The sequence below is a fragment of the Pygocentrus nattereri genome, chromosome 25 (assembly GCF_015220715.1).
Source record: "Pygocentrus nattereri isolate fPygNat1 chromosome 25, fPygNat1.pri, whole genome shotgun sequence".
Lineage (NCBI taxonomy): Eukaryota > Metazoa > Chordata > Actinopteri > Characiformes > Serrasalmidae > Pygocentrus > Pygocentrus nattereri.
In genome coordinates this window covers 100,001-118,475 of record NC_051235.1, presented here as the reverse complement: position 1 = coordinate 118,475, position 18,475 = coordinate 100,001, and the positions used below count along the sequence as shown (strand labels likewise).

General features: G+C 44.3%; 1 protein-coding gene across 2 annotated transcripts; it reads left to right on the top strand.

Annotated features, from left to right (window-relative positions):
* Window positions 1–5,367: 5,367 nt before the first annotated feature.
* On the top strand, window positions 5,368–17,457 carry pecr (peroxisomal trans-2-enoyl-CoA reductase). Of its 2 annotated transcripts, none has more exons than XM_037534572.1 (8): window positions 5,368–5,720; window positions 8,794–8,954; window positions 9,112–9,277; window positions 14,933–15,014; window positions 15,152–15,248; window positions 16,181–16,291; window positions 16,757–16,868; window positions 17,003–17,457. In XM_037534572.1, the coding sequence occupies exons 1-8, from the start codon at window positions 5,525–5,527 to the stop codon at window positions 17,086–17,088; spliced, it is 1,011 nt and encodes a 336-aa protein (XP_037390469.1). In that variant the 5' UTR covers window positions 5,368–5,524; the 3' UTR covers window positions 17,089–17,457. The 2 variants fall into 2 exon arrangements, with proteins under 2 accessions (XP_037390469.1, XP_017542608.1); XM_017687119.2 differs by having other exon boundaries at window positions 5,377–5,720; window positions 8,818–8,954.
* Window positions 17,458–18,475: the final 1,018 nt, after the last annotated feature.

Here is an 18,475-nt window from a genome sequence, read left to right as displayed (position 1 = left end):
AACCTACCCTCAACCAACCAACCCTCAACCAACCAACCCCTAACCCTCAACAAACCCCCAACCAACCTACCCTCAACCAACCAACCCTCAACCAATGAACCCCCAACCCTCAATCAACCAACCCTCAAGCAACCCTAACCCTCAACCAACCCCCAACCCTCAACCAACCAACCCCCAACCCTCAACCATCCAACCCCTAACCCTCAACCAACCAACCCTCAACCAACCAACCCCTAACCCTCAACCAAACCCCAACCAACCAACCAACCCTCAACCAACCCTCAACCAACCAAACTCCAACCAGCTGACCCTTACCCAACCAACCGACCCCCATCCAACCAACCCTTTACCCCCAGCCAGCCAACCCTCAACCTCCAACCAACTAACCGACCAACCAACCTCTTCAACCAAACACAGACCAACCTGAACTCTGCAGAGTCACCACTACACACTCTTACGCACTATACAGTGTAACACACTATACAGTGTAACACACTGTAGACGAATGCTACACTACACCATACAGTACACACACACACACATACACACATATATATATATATATATATATATATATATATATATATAGTAACGCTACACACTTTACACTGGACTCTACGGTACTCAGAGTTCAGCTCCATCTCTTGCTGAACACATCTGATCCAGTGGTTGAGGGTCTTCAGGAGTGTCTGATCCAGGTGTGTCCAGTCATGGTCCTGCAGGGCGTTTGTTCATTTACCTGTTTAGTCACACCTGATTCATGTCAGCAGTTATAACCTCTCCAACTACAGAGCCATAATTCAGTTGCTGACCTTCAGCCTTACTGTCCAATATGTGTCATGAATTATTCACATTAAATGACTGTGTAACTTTTGTAGTTCTGAGAATGAAGAAGTTGAGTTTAGAGAATGAAGAGTTTACAGGGTTAGCAGCTGGGCTTACATTTTGTTTCCTGCCCTATCACACCTGGACCAACTTTAAAGGCCTTATAATTCCCTTCCCCAGACTCCGCCCACCAGAAGTGTTCTGTCACAGCTGCTGTTGTGATGAGACATTTTACAGAAACCTGATAAAACCCCACTGAACCTAATGAGAAACTGTAGAACAGACTCGGTTTATATCACAATACCTACATTTAGAGTCGGTTATTCATTCAGCCCAATGAGAAACTGTAGAACGGACTCTGTTTATATCACAATACCTACATTTAGAGTCGGTTATTCATTCAGCCTAATGAGAAACTGTAGAACGGACTCGGTTTATATCACAATACCTACATTTAGAGTCGGTTATTCATTCAGCCTAATGAGAAACTGTAGAACAGACTCGGTTTATATCACAATACCTACATTTAGAGCCGGTTATTCATTCAGTCTAATGAGAAACTGTAGAACAGACTCGGTTTATATCACAATACCTACATTTAGAGCCGGTTATTCATTCAGCCTAATGAGAAACTGTAGAACGGACTCGGTTTATATCACAATACCTACATTTAGAGCCGGTTATTCATTCAGCCTAATGAGAAACTGTAGAACAGACTCGGTTTATATCACAATACCTACATTTAGAGCCGGTTATTCATTCAGCCTAATGAGAAACTGTAGAACGGACTCGGTTTATATCACAATACCTACATTTAGAGTCGGTTATTCATTCAGCCTAATGAGAAACTGTAGAACGGACTCGGTTTATATCACAATACCTACATTTAGAGTCGGTTATTCATTCAGTCTAATGAGAAACTGTAGAACGGACTCGGTTTATATCACAATACCTACATTTAGAGTCGGTTATTCATTCAGTCTAATGAGAAACTGTAGAACGGACTCGGTTTATATCACAATACCTACATTTAGAGTCGGTTGTGCATTCAGTCTAATGAGAAACTGTAGAACGGACTCAGTTTATATCACAATACCTACATTTAGAGTCGGTTATTCATTCAGTCTAATGAGAAACTGTAGAACGGACTCGGTTTATATCACAATACCTACATTTAGAGCCGGTTATTCATTCAGCCTAATGAGAAACTGTAGAACGGACTCGGTTTATATCACAATACCTACATTTAGAGTCGGTTATTCATTCAGTCTAATGAGAAACTGTAGAACAGACTCGGTTTATATCACAATACCTACATTTAGAGCCGGTTATTCATTCAGTCTAATGAGAAACTGTAGAACGGACTCGGTTTATATCACAATACCTACATTTAGAGTCGGTTATTCATTCAGTCTAATGAGAAACTGTAGAACGGACTCGGTTTATATCACAATACCTACATTTAGAGCCGGTTATTCATTCAGCCTAATGAGAAACTGTAGAACGGACTCGGTTTATATCACAATACCTACATTTAGAGTCGGTTATTCATTCAGTCTAATGAGAAACTGTAGAACAGACTCGGTTTATATCACAATACCTACATTTAGAGCCGGTTATTAATTAAGTCTAATGAGAAACTGTAGAACGGACTCGGTTTATATCACAATACCTACATTTAGAGTCGGTTATTCATTCAGTCTAATGAGAAACTGTAGAACGGACTCGGTTTATATCACAATACCTACATTTAGAGTCGGTTAAACTGTAGAACGGACTCATCAGGGTTCCGTGAAGTTTGTCTAATTTCTCAACAGTAGCTATGAAACACCACATTAGTGGGCGGAGCCTGGAGATAGTAATTGTACTGAAGTTTCGAATTTGAGTAAAGTCTAACATTAAGCATACACACTCACTCAGAGACACACACACTCACTGACACACGCACTCAAACACACAAACTCACACACTCAAACAGGCACACACACACGCTCACACTCACACATTCAAACACACACACTTATCCAGCTGTTTCAGACGAATCAGACTGTTTGTTTGTTTGTTTGTTTGTTTGTTTGTAGTATTAGCTGACTGCGGGTACTGATTTAAGGGCTTTTTTAGGAAAACAGCTGAAGTGCCCATTTTCAACATTTGCCTTTTCAGTGTCTCTTTTTATGTCTGTTTTTATTTAGTGTAATGTTTTTATATGGAACCAAATGCTGTTTTATTTAACAACTTTGAAATTGTCATGGCTTTTAGATGTGTGGTCTGCACTCACGGTGAATTTGCACAGTTTTATAGTGTTTGTGTATATTTAGGTGGACATTTGTCTATAAAAACACCTAGAGAACAAATAAAGGAATCTGCTGTAAATCTGCTGATGTATGAATCTGCATTAAATCAAATGTTTCCTACACAGAAAGCATGAATGACAGACTCATTTGTTCAGGAGTGTGTGTGTCTGAGTGTGAGTGTGTGTGAGTCTGTGTGTGTTAGTGTGTGAGCATGTGTGTGTGTGTTAGGGTTTGTGTGTTAGTGTTTGTGTGTGTCTGTTATTTTGAGTGTGTGTGTGTGTGTCTGTGTGTGTTAGTGTGTTAATGTGTTTGTATTATAGTGTGTTTGTGTTTTAGTGTTTCAGTGTGTTACGGGGAGCGAGGAGGTGGACACATGCAGAGATAAGCGAGATTTATTAAGGGCAAATCCAGGGTCATAGAGCCAACACGGAAGGATTGGGGGACAGACATGACAGACAAACCAGAATCAAACATATAAACAAAGACCACTACAACCAACACCAGAACAACCAACAAAGACCAGCAACCAGACGGGAAAACACAGGGCTTAAATACATAAGGGTAATTAGGGACAGGTGGAGACAATCGGGGCAGAGTCATGAAACAAGGGGGCAGGACTAGAAAACTAAAACAAATGCACATGGAAGATCAAAACAAAGAGGCACATGGAGTAGTGGGAAGAGCCAACAGTTACATAGTGTTATAGTGTTTGTGTTTTAGTGTTTGTGTTATAGTTTTTTTAGTGTTATAGTGTTTGTGTTAGTGTTTATGTTATGGTGTTGTAGTGTTATCGTTTTAGTGTTAGTGTTATAGTGTTACAGTGTTTGTGTTATAGTGTTTGTGTTATAGTGTTTGTGTTGTTGTGTTGTAGTGTTGTGTTGTCATAGTGTTGTGCTGTTGTGTTGTAGTGTTGTGTTGTCATAGTGTTGTGTTGTTATAGTGTTGTGTTGTAGTGTAATGTTGTAGTGTTATAGTGTTAGCGTTAGTGTTGTGTTATAGTGTTTGTGTTGTGTTGTAGTGTAGTGTTGTTAGTGTTGTAGTGTTAGTGTTATAGTGTTGTGTTATATTGTTGTAGTGTAGTGTTGTAGTGTTAGTGTTATAGTGTTGTGTTGTCATAGTGTTGTGTTGTAGTGTTGTCATAGTGTTTGTGTTGTCATAGTGTTAGTGTTAGTGTTTGTGTTGTCATAGTGTAGTGTTGTAGTGTTGTGTTGTTGTGTTGTCATAGTGTTTGTGTTGTCATAGTGTTGTGTTATAGTGTTTGTGTTTTAGTGTTTGTGTTGTTGTGTTGTCATAATGTTGTGTTGTCAGTGTTTGTGTTGTCATAGTGTTGTGTTGTAGTGTTAGTGTTATAGTGTTGTGTTGTAGTGTTGTGTTATAGTGTAGTGTAGTATTTGTGTTGTAGTGTTAGTGTTATAGTGTTGTGTTATAGTGTAGTGTTGTGTTGTCGTGTTGTCATAGTGTTGTGTTGTAGTGTTGTGTTATAGTGTAGTGTTGTTGTGTTGTCATAGTGTTGTGTTGTAGTATTTGTGTTGTAGTGTTAGTGTTATAGTGTTGTGTTATAGTGTAGTGTTGTGTTGTCGTGTTGTCAGTGTTGTGTTGTAGTGTTGTGTTATAGTGTAGTGTTGTTGTGTTGTCATAGTGTTGTGTTGTAGTGTTTGTGTTGTAGTGTTAGTGTTATAGTGTAGTGTTGTCGTGTTGTAGTGTTGTGTTATAGTGTGGTGTTGTGTTGTAGTATTTGTGTTGTAGTGTTGTGTTATAGTGTAGTGTTGTTGTGTTGTCATAGTGTTGTGTTGTAGTGTTTGTGTTGTAGTGTTAGTATTATAGTGTTGTGTTGTGTTGTAGTGTTGTGTTATAGTGTGGTGTTGTTGTGTTGTCATAGTGTTGTGTTGTAGTGTTAGTGTTATAGTGTTGTGTTATAGTGTAGTGTTGTGTTGTAGTGTTAGTGTTATAGTGTTGTGTTATAGTGTAGTGTTGTGTTGTTGTCATAGTGTTGTGTTATGATTAGTATTTTTTATACTTTGATCTTTTACCGTTGGCCGCGCTGTGAGCCACCGTCACTCTGAGTGCTCCCAGTGTTAGTAAAGGATGAACTGATGGACTGAAACTGCTTGATTTCGTTTAGGCCAGTGAATGAAGAATCGGATCTTTTATCTGAGCCGAGCCATTCTGAATCGACTCTCTGAGACGATCCGGAACGCCCTTCTCTGTGTAAACCGCCAGGCTGTGTCTGTAAAAGTCCTCCGCCTGTTAAAGGTGTAAAATGTCCTGCAGGTCAGAAACCGAACCGCTCAATAATCGGATTTAGCGAATCTGTGTAATCGGGCGTGAAGCCGTTAGTGCAGCTGCACTGCCAAGGTACGCTGAGGGACTTTTATACTGAAAGCGGAATCCAGACGGAGTTTTATATGCGCGTGTGTGTGTGTGCGCGCCCAGCCCAGCTCAGCTCAGCTCAGCTCAGCTCAGCTGTCTCTCAGAGAGCGGTACCGTCCCGGTCCGGTATGAGTGTGTTCAGGTCGGATCTGTTCAGCGGGATGGTGGCGATCGTGACCGGAGGAGGAAGCGGAATCGGAAAGGCCATCGCAGCGGAGCTGCTGCAGCTAGGTCTCACTCTCCGTCTCACTCTCCGTCTCACTCTCCGTCTCACTCTATTAAATTCGGTTACACTCCGTGACTGGGCTGAACCGAAATGAACCGAACTGTCCTGCTTTTCTACATTATTGAGTTAAACGACTCGCTGATGATCCGAGTCAGTTACAGCGAAAACTCCCTGAACTTGTCAGTGAACTTTAACCTTCAACCAAAACCGCTTTCCTCTGTACTACCCTGCTGGAAAAGGACCATTAGAAACCAATAGGATTGCTTTCTAATGGGAACTGGCTTAATGGGCTCTAGTGGACACCACTAGTTTGCTGTAGAACACCTTTAGAACCCATTTAGAATCAGCCACTGGTTAAAGCATTAGTCATTTCCACTGAGATCAACCTGTGAAAACAGACAAAGCACACGTGGCCGGTGACCGGCTGGGTCTGACCCTTCAGCAGGATAGGGTGCACTCAGTTCTGCACACACACACACACACTCACACAGACTCACACTCACACAGTCTCACACAGTCATACTCACACACAGACTCACACTCACACAGTCTCACACAGTCACACTCACACACAGACTCACACACAGACACACACACAGACTCACAGTCTCACACAGTCATACTCACACACAGACTCACACAGACTCACACTCACACAGTCTCACACAGTCACACTCACACACAGACTCACACAGACACACTCTCACACAGACTCACACTCACAGTCTCACACAGTCACACTCACACAGACTCACACAGACACACTCACACACAGACACACACTCACACAGACTCACACTCACACAGTCTCACAGTCATACTCACACACAGACTCACACAGACTCACACTCACACAGTCTCACACAGTCACACTCACACACAGACTCACACTCACACAGTCTCACACACTCACACAGTCACACTCACACAGACTCGCACACAGACACACACACACAGACTCACACAGTCTCACACAGACTCACACACAGACACACTCACACAGTCTCACACACTCACACAGTCACACTCACACAGACTCGCACACAGACACACACACACAGACTCACACAGTCTCACACAGTCACACTCACACACAGACTCACACACAGACACACACACACTCACACACACACTCACAGTCACACTCACACAGACTCACACAGTCACACTCTCACACAGACTCACACTCACACAGTCACACTCTCACACAGTCTCACACAGTCACACTCTCACACACAGACTCACACTCACACAGACTCACACAGTCACACTCACACAGACACACACAGACTCACACACAGACTCACACTCACAGTCTCACACAGACTCACACTCACACAGTCACACTCTCACACAGACACACACACAGACTCACACACAGACACACACTCACACAGACTCACACTCACACAGTCTCACACAGTCACACTCACACACAGACTCACACACAGACACACTCACACACAGACACACACTCACACAGACTCACACTCACACAGTCATACTCACACACAGACTCACACTCACACAGTCTCACACAGTCACACTCACACACAGACACACACACAGACTCACACAGTCTCACACAGTCACACTCACACACAGACTCACACACAGACACACACACACACAGACTCAGTCACACTCTCACACAGACTCACACAGACTCACACTCACACAGTCTCACACAGTCACACTCTCACACAGACTCACACTCACAGTCTCACACAGTCACACAGACTCACACTCACACAGTCACACTCTCACACAGACTCACACTCACACAGTCTCACACAGTCACACAGACTCACACACAGACTCACACTCACACAGACTCACACAGTCACACTCACACACAGACACACACTCACACACAGACTCACACACAGACTCACACTCACACAGTCTCACACAGACTCACACTCAGTCACACTCTCACACAAACACACACACAGACTCACACAGACTCACACTCACACAGTCTCACACAGTCACACTCACACACAGACTAACACACTCACACACAGACACACACACACACACTCACACAGACACACACTCACAGACTCACACAGTCTCACACAGTCACACTCTCACACAGACTCACACACAGACACACATTCACTCACACAGACTCACACACACACACACACTCTCACACACACTCACACAGTCTCACACACACTCACACACAGACACACACACACTCTCACAGACACACACAGACTCACTCAGACTCACACACACTCACACAGACTCACACACTCACAGACACACACAGACTCACACACACACACACAGACTCACACACATTTACACAGAGTCAAACACACACACAGACTCACACACTCACAGACACACACACACAGACTCACACTCACACAGACACACACTCACACAGACACACACACAGGCTCACACTCACAATATGACTCACTCCGACTCACACTCACACAGACTCACACTCACACAGACACACACAGACTCATACTCACACAGACTCACACACAGAGACACACACTGACACAGACACACTCACAAGGACGCTCACACAGACACACACACAGACTCACAGACACAGACATTCACTCACACAGACACACACTGACACAGACACTCACACAGACACAGACATTCACTCACACAGACTACACAGACTCACACTCACACAGACACACACACAGACACACTCACACAGACACACACACACACAGACACACTCACACAGACACACAGACATTCACTCACACAGACTACAGACTCACAGACACACTCACACACACACAGACACACACACATACACACACACTAACTCATTAACTCACACACTGACACACACACTCAAACACACACAGACACAGACGTTGCGTGTAGCTCTCACCAAAATCACCAGCACAGAACACAAAGCACAGCGTCCGCTCTTACACTGACCAGCTCTGTCCTCACCAGCCAGACCACTCACAGCCAGATATATCAATCCCAGCAATCAGTCACGCTAAAAGACCTTCAATTAAAACCTCTTTGTTAAAAGCCCTTCAGCTCCTTCACTGTTTTTGTGTTTGTGTGAGGTCCTCTTAGATGGTCCTCTGCTGCTCTGTTCAGGATGCAGTGTGGTCATTGCCTCTCGAAGGTTGGAGCGTTTGGAGGCCGCGGCTGAGGAGCTGAAGCGCTGTACCCCTGAATTGTCCAGGCCACTCCAGGTCACCTCCATTCGGTGTAACATCCGCAATGAGGACGAGGTTCTGATCTGATCAGTTTTAACTACAAAGCACGTTTCTAACGGTCACTGTAATGGAGTAACTGGTTCAGAGTCATCGTTCAGGCCATGACTGTATCTGAAGTGTGTTTTCAGGTGCTGTTTCTAAATGGGTCTCACAACTCACTTGTGATTGACAGGTAAAGAATCTGGTGGCATCCACGCTGAAGCTGTACGGCCGGATAGATTTTTTGGTGAATAACGGCGGCGGTCAGTTCAGCAGTCCAGCGGCCAGCATGAGTCTGAAGGGCTGGAAGGCCGTCATCGACACAAACCTCACGGGAACCTACCTCTGCTGCAAGGAGGGTCAGTGATGTATAGTTAAGGCATTGGGCAGTTAGACAATTGGCAGTTAGAGCCTCATTTCACACTTCTCTCATTCACATTAATGTCCAGAGGAGATTAATTCACATTCCGTTTACAGTTGGACACGAAAATGCATCTTAAGTGCGTGTACATTTCTTTATCATCAATTGGCTCTCCAATCTGCCTGACAGAGGAGTGGACTTTTAATAAGGGCTGGACATCAGCTGGACTGAAAGAATTGCAGTTTCTTCATTCAGTCAGTCACTATCCACCACTATTCACTTAAGCAACCTAACCATCATACAGCTGAATGAACCAGCTTAACAATCATAGAGCTTCACACTAACCAGCTTAACCATCATAGAGCTCCACACTAACCAACTTAACCATCATAGAGCTCCACACTAACCAGCTTAACCATCATAGAGCTCCACACTAACCAACTTAACCATCATAGAGCTGAATGAACCAGCTTAACCATCATAGAGCTCCACACTAACCAGCTTAACCATCATAGAGCTTCACACTAACCAGCTTAACCATCATACAGCTCTACACTAACCAGCTTAACCATCACAGAGCTCCTCACTAACCAACTTAACCACCATAGAGCTGAATGAACCAGCTTAACCATCATAGAGCTCCACATTAACCAGCTTAACCATCATAGAGCTCCACACTAACCAGCTTAACCATCATAGAGCTCCACACTAACCAGCTTAACCATCATAGAGCTCTACACTAACCAGCTTAACCATCATAGAGCTCCTCACTAACCAACTTAACCACCATAGAGCTGAATGAACCAGCTTAACCATCATAGAGCTCCACATTAACCAACTTAACCACCATAGAGCTGAATGAACCAGCTTAACCATCATAGAGCTCCACATTAACCAGCTTAACCATCATAGAGCTCTACACTAACCAGCTTAACCATCATAGAGCTCCTCACTAACCAACTTAACCACCATAGAGCTGAATGAACCAGCTTAACCATCATAGAGCTCCACATTAACCAGCTTAACCATCATAGAGCTCCACACTAACCAGCTTAACCATCATAGAGCTCCACACTAACCAGCTTAACCATCATAGAGCTCTACACTAACCAGCTTAACCATCATAGAGCTCCTCACTAACCAACTTAACCACCATAGAGCTGAATGAACCAGCTTAACCATCATAGAGCTCCACATTAACCAGCTTAACCATCATAGAGCTCTACACTAACCAGCTTAACCATCATAGAGCTCCTCACTAACCAACTTAACCACCATAGAGCTGAATGAACCAGCTTAACCATCATAGAGCTCCACATTAACCAGCTTAACCATCATAGAGCTCTACACTAACCAGCTTAACCATCATAGAGCTCCTCACTAACCAACTTAACCACCATAGTGCTGAATGAACCAGCTTAACCATCAAAGAGCTCCACATTAACCAGCTTAACCATCATAGAGCTCCACACTAACCATCTTAACCATCATAGAGCTCCACACTAACCAGCTTAACCATCATAGAGCTCCACACTAACCAACTTAACCATCATACAGCTGAATGAACCAGCTTAACCATCATAGAGCTCCGCACTAACCAGCTTAACCATCATAGATCTCCACACTAACCAGCTTAACCATCATAGAGCTCCACACTAACCAGCTTAACCATCATAGAGCTCCACACTAACCAACTTAACCATCATAGAGCTCCACACTAACCAGCTTAACCATCATACAGCTAAATGAACCAGCTTAACCATCATAGAGCTCCACACTAACCAACTTAACCATCATAGAGCTCCACACTAGCCAACTTAACCATCATAGAGCTCCACACTAACCAGCTTAACCATTATAGAGCTCCACACTAACCATCTTAACCATCATAGAGCTGAATGAACCAGCTTAACCATCATAGAGCTCCACACTAACCAGCTTAACCATCATAGAGCTCCACACTAACCAGCTTAACCATCATAGAGCTTCACACTAACCAGCTTAACCATCATACAGCTCTACACTAACCAGCTTAACCATCATAGAGCTCCTCACTAACCAACTTAACCACCATAGAGCTGAATGAACCAGCTTAACCATCATAGAGCTCCACATTAACCAGCTTAACCATCATAGAGCTCCACACTAACCAGCTTAACCATCATAGAGCTCCACACTAACCAGCTTAACCATCATAGAGCTCTACACTAACCAGCTTAACCATCATAGAGCTCCTCACTAACCAACTTAACCACCATAGAGCGGAATGAACCACCTTAACCATCATAGAGCTCCACATTAACCAACCTAACCACCATAGAGCTGAATGAACCAGCTTAACCATCATAGAGCTCCACATTAACCAGCTTAACCATCATAGAGCTCTACACTAACCAGCTTAACCATCATAGAGCTCCTCACTAACCAACTTAACCACCATAGAGCTGAATGAACCAGCTTAACCATCATAGAGCTCCACATTAACCAGCTTAACCATCATAGAGCTCTACACTAACCAGCTTAACCATCATAGAGCTCCTCACTAACCAACTTAACCACCATAGAGCTGAATGAACCAGCTTAACCATCATAGAGCTCCACATTAACCAGCTTAACCATCATAGAGCTCCACACTAACCATCTTAACCATCATAGAGCTCCACACTAACCAGCTTAACCATCATAGAGCTCCACACTAACCAACTTAACCATCATAGAGCTCCACACTAACCAACTTAACCATCATACAGCTGAATGAACCAGCTTAACCATCATAGAGCTCCACACTAACCAGCTTAACCATCATAGAGCTCCACACTAACCAGCTTAACCATCATAGAGCTAAATGAACCAGCTTAACCATCATAGAGCTCCACACTAACCAACTTAACCATCATAGAGCTCCACACTAACCAGCTTAACCATCATACAGCTAAATGAACCAGCTTAACCATCATAGAGCTCCACACTAACCAGCTTAACCATCATACAGCTAAATGAACCAGCTTAACCATCATAGAGCTCCACACTAACCAGCTTAACCATCATAGAGCTCCACACTAACCAGCTTAACCATCATAGAGCTCCACACTAACCAGCTTAACCATCATAGAGCTAAATGAACCAGCTTAACCATCATAGAGCTCCACACTAACCAACTTAACCATCATAGAGCTCCACACTAACCAACTTAACCATCATAGTGCTCCACACTAACCAGCTTAACCATCATAGAGCTCCACACTAACCAACCTAACCATCATAGAGCTGAATGAACCAGCTTAACCATCATAGAGCTCCACACTAACCAGCTTAACCATCATAGAGCTCCACACTAACCAGCTTAACCATCATAGAGCTTCACACTAACCAGCTTAACCATCATACAGCTCTACACTAACCAGCTTAACCATCATAGAGCTCCTCACTAACCAACTTAACCACCATAGAGCTGAATGAACCAGCTTAACCATCATAGAGCTCCACATTAACCAGCTTAACCATCATAGAGCTCCACACTAACCAGCTTAACCATCATAGAGCTCCACACTAACCAGCTTAACCATCATAGAGCTCTACACTAACCAGCTTAACCATCATAGAGCTCCTCACTAACCAACTTAACCACCATAGAGCTGAATGAACCAGCTTAACCATCATAGAGCTCCACATTAACCAACCTAACCACCATAGAGCTGAATGAACCAGCTTAACCATCATAGAGCTCCACATTAACCAGCTTAACCATCATAGAGCTCTACACTAACCAGCTTAACCATCATAGAGCTCCTCACTAACCAACTTAACCACCATAGAGCTGAATGAACCAGCTTAACCATCATAGAGCTCCACATTAACCAGCTTAACCATCATAGAGCTCCACACTAACCATCTTAACCATCATAGAGCTCCACACTAACCAGCTTAACCATCATAGAGCTCCACACTAACCAACTTAACCATCATAGAGCTCCACACTAACCAACTTAACCATCATACAGCTGAATGAACCAGCTTAACCATCATAGAGCTCCACACTAACCAGCTTAACCATCATAGAGCTCCACACTAACCAGCTTAACAATCATAGAGCTCCACACTAACCAGCTTAACCATCATAGAGCTAAATGAACCAGCTTAACCATCATAGAGCTCCACACTAACCAGCTTAACCATCATAGAGCTCCACACTAACCAGCTTAACAATCATAGAGCTCCACACTAACCAGCTTAACCATCATAGAGCTAAATGAACCAGCTTAACCATCATAGAGCTCCACACTAACCAGCTTAACCATCATACAGCTAAATGAACCAGCTTAACCATCATAGAGCTCCACACTAACCAGCTTAACCATCATAGAGCTAAATGAACCAGCTTAACCATCATAGAGCTCCACACTAACCAGCTTAACCATCATAGAGCTCCACACTAACCAGCTTAACCATCATAGAGCTAAATGAACCAGCTTAACCATCATAGAGCTCCACACTAACCAACTTAACCATCATAGAGCTCCACACTAACCAGCTTAACCATCATACAGCTAAATGAACCAGCTTAACCATCATAGAGCTCCACACTAACCAACTTAACCATCATAGAGCTCCACACTAGCCAACTTAACCATCATAGAGCTGAATGAACCAGCTTAACCATCATAGAGCTCCATACTAACCAACTTAACCATCATAGAGCTCCACACTAACCAGCTTAACCATCATACAGCTGAATGAACCAGCTTAACCATCAACCACCCTCAAGCCCTCCTTCTCATCTCCGGTGACTTCAACCATGCTTCTCCGTCCTCCACTCTGCCCACCTTCACCCAGTATGTAACCTGCCACACCAGAGACAATAAAATCCTCGACCTGTTTTATGCCAACACAAAGGAGGCATATAGGTCATCACCCCTTCCTCCCCTGGGAAGATCTGATCACAACCTGGTTTGTCTCCTGCCTGTGTACAAACCTCTTGTAGAGAGGGAACCAGCAGTCACCCCCACAGTAAAGAAATGGTCTGAGGAACCTGAAGAGGCTCTGAAGGACTATTTTAATACAACGGTGTGGGAAGTGCTGTGAGATCATGAGGAGGAGGACATAGACAGCCTCACACACTGCGTAACGGACTATGTGAACTTCTGCGTGGAGAACACTGTACCCACCAGGACTGTACGGTGTTTCTCTAACAGCAAGCCGTGGATTAACCCCGACATAAAGGCTCTTCTGAAGGAGAAAAAGAGGGCCTTTAGATTAGGGGATAAGGAGGAGCTGAAAGCTGTGCACAAGGAGCTGAGGAGGAAGATCCGTGAGGGCAAAGCTGGCTATAGGAGGTTTCATACGCCTATTTTAATGCTGGTTATGAACAAAAGGACCAAACTACACAGATTTAAACTAAGACACAGTGTTTATCGTACGGAGAAAATTCTCACGTCTGTGTGTCTTTAGTCTCTCGTCTCAGTCGCTTGGCTTTTTCCCATAACTCTTTGGTGTCTGAACCCCCCCAACAGAAATCGGGACGCTTACCCCTAGACGAGAACACTAAACTGAGGGTAGGGCTGAGTGGGAGGGGCGAGGGGGGATATGGGACTAATCATTAAACAATGGAGTGACTGACCTTTGCTCTGTTGTTGATCTTTGGTCCTAATGGCAGTGTACAGTGCATGGATGCAGAAGAACGGGGGGGTCATTGTTAACATCATCGCCGATATGTGGAGGGGCTTTCCCGGCATGGCGTGAGTTCACTGTGTACACCTGGTCATCTTTACTGATTTATTATTAGAGTCCTTTCACACTTCACTACTGTATTAGCAGTTCAGGCTGATCTCAGATCAGTTGATTGATTGATTGATTGATTGATTGATTGTTTCAGCCACACAGGTGCTGCCCGCTCTGCAGTGGACAATCTGACTAAAAGTCTGGCCATTGAGTGGGCGGACAGTGGAGTCAGGATCAACTCTGTGGCCCCGGTACGAGAAACTAAACAGAATCTGGAATAATAAAGTATTTATACTCAGTTAAGTGACACTGAATGAGCCGGACAGCTTCTCTGATCTGATCTGAGCTCAGCCTCAGCCTCGGCCTGAGACTCAGCCTCAGACTCGGCCTGAGACTCAGCCTCAGACTCGGCCTGAGACTCAGCCTCAGACTCGGCCTGAGACTCAGCCTCAGACTCGGCCTGAGACTCAGCCTCAGACTCGGCCTGAGACTCAGCATCAGACTCGTCCTGAGACTCAGCCTCAGACTCGGCCTGAGACTCAGCCTCAGACTCGGCCTGAGACTCAGCCTCAGACTCTGCCTGAGACTCAGCCTCAGACTCAGACACTGTAAATCTCACTGTTACTGTTCCAACGTCTCCTTCAGTATTTTAACTCCAGAACCCTTAACGGCTGCACTCTGTGAGGGGACTGTGTGTGTGTGTGTGTGGATTGTGTATATTGTGATCATTGTGTGTGTGTGTGAGTGTGTTTGTGGATTGTGTATATTGTGATTATTGTGTGTGTGTGTGGATTGTGTATATTGTGATCATTGTGTGAGTGTGTGTGTGTGAGTGTGTTTGTGGATTGTGTATATTGTGATTATTGTGTGAGTGTGTGTGTGTGTGTGATTATTGTGTATATTGTGATCATTGTGTGTGTGTGTTTGTGGATTGTGTATATTGTGATTATTGTGTGTATGTGTGGATTGTGTATATTGTGATCATTGTGTGTGTGTGAGTGTGTGTGTGTGTGGATTGTGTATATTGTGATCATTGTGTGTGTGTGTGTGTGTGTGTGTGTGTGTGTGTGTGTGATTATTGTGTATATTGTGATCATTTTGTGTGTGTGTGTGTGTGTGTGTGTGTTTGTGGATTGTGTATATTGTGATCATTGTGTGTGTGTGTGTGTGTGTGTGTGTACAGGGGACAATCTTCTCTAAAACTGCGATGGAGAACTATAAGGATCTCGGTCCCATGATGTTCCAGAAAGCTGTTCCATCAATCCCAGCAAAACGCTTGGGCTTCCCTGAGGAGGTGAGTGAGAGGCAGAGAGGCAGAGAGACAGAGAGAGAGAGAGACAGAGACAGAGAGAGAGAGAGAGAGAGAGACAGAGAGAGAGAGAGAGAGAGAGACAGAGACAGAGAGAGAGAGAGAGAGAGAGACAGAGACAGAGACAGAGAGAGAGAGAGAGAGAGAGAGAGAGAGAGAGACAGAGACAGAGAGACAGAGACAGAGAGAGAGAGACAGAGAGAGAGAGAGAGAGATTTTGTGTGTGTGTGGATTGCATATGTTGTGGTCGTGTGTGTGTGTGGATTGTGTATGTTATGGTTGTGTGTGTGTGTGTGTGTGTGTGGATTGTGTATGTTGTGGTCGTGTGTGTGTGTGTGTGTGGATTGGGTATGTTGTGGTCGTGTGTGTGGATTGTGTATATTGTGGTCGTGTGTGTGTGTGGATTGTTTATATTGTGGTCATATTGTGTGTGTGTGTGTGTGTGGTCAGGTGTCTCCTGCCGTGTGCTTCCTGCTCTCTCCGGCTGCCTCCTTTATCTCCGGAGCGACGCTGAAGGTGGACGCAGGACAGAGTCTGTATAACGTAGTGTGGCAGATACCAGGTAACCACGGCAACATGCCCTAACAACACTGTCCACACAGTAACACAGTATAGCACCTCACAGACCAGTACACCATCACTAACCCCTCCCCCCGTCTCTCTCTCTCTCTCTCTCTCTCTCTCTCTCTCTCTCAGATCACTCAGCGTGGCCAGTGGCTCCTGAAGGAGAGAACGTAAACGCTCTGAGAGAAATTTTGAACAATCTCAAATCTAAACTATAAATTACAGCTGTAATTCTCTGAGTGGCCTGCAGGGGGCGCTGAGAGAATAGACTGAGTGAATGAATTAAAGCCTCAGGTGGAGGTTTTTGTAATTACACCTTAAACTGATCTGATCAGTCAGGATAATCTGTCATCAGATTATAATATAATGATTAATCGGGATAACTTGTCATGAGGTTATAATATAATGATCAGATTATACTATCGTGTTGTTGTTATTATTATTATTATGGGATTGTAGAGCTGATTGATCATATATTGAAGTCCTAAAAGTGAATTTGTTCAATTTAAACTGATTAAACATCGTCTGTCAGTAATTAGGGTCACTGATATAGTGGCCCTAAAGACTGTGGGGCGAATGGGACTGGACAGAGCTCTGTTTTTTATGAGTGCTAAAACGCTGGACGTTGATGGCCTGCCTGTGTTTTATCGTGGACTTTTTAGAAGTTGGAGTTTTTTTAGCATGTCTGGAATGAGCAGCACCTCATTACACTGGCTTCTAGAGGAACCTGTTATTCATGGGTCTCGGTTGGACCTAAGTCTTTAGGGCCACTAAGGAGTCTCTGAATGAACTGGAGGCGAAGTGAACCAGCCCTTGTCCTCCTTCTTTAGGTAGACAGAGGACGGCCTGTGGTAACCAGTGCAGTTGGTCCCAAAAAAAGTCCACCAGCAGTGCCTGCAGGTCAGCTAGAAGATTTGGTGGGGGATCTACACAAGCCAGTTTGTGCCATAAAAAGGAAGCAACAAGGTTATTAACAACGAGAACCCGTCCCCGATAAGACAGCTGAGGCACTAGCCAGTTCCATCTGCTGAGTCGTCCCTTCACTTTCTCAACTGCACCCTCCCAGTTTTGCTTTACATGCTCACTGTCCCCCAAATACACTCCCAGATATTTAAACCCACCCGTCCTCCATGACAATCCAGGCAGTGTAGGTTCCCCACCAGTCCAATCGCCCACTAGAACAGCCTCACTTTTACTCCAGTTCACTTTAGCAGACGAGAGATTCCTAAAATCATTTAAAACATCCACTAAAATGTCCACATCCCTCTGTGAGCTGGTTAAAACCACGAGATCGTCCGCATAGGCTGAAACACAGACAGGTTGGCTACAGTTTGGTGCACCAAGGCCAGAGATCTTCTCTCTCAGCTGGCACAGGAGAGGCTCGATTGATAACGAGTACAACATGCCAGAGAGAGCACAGCCCTGTCTGATGCCTCTGCTGACTTTAAAAGGAGCACACAAACCACCGTTAACTTTGAGCACACTCTCAATGTCACTGTACAAAACCTTGATCATGGCTATAAAACCTGGGTTGAACCCAAAGTTCTCTGGAACTTTCCACAGATATCCATGCTCAACCCGGTCAAATGCCTTTTCCTGGTCTAA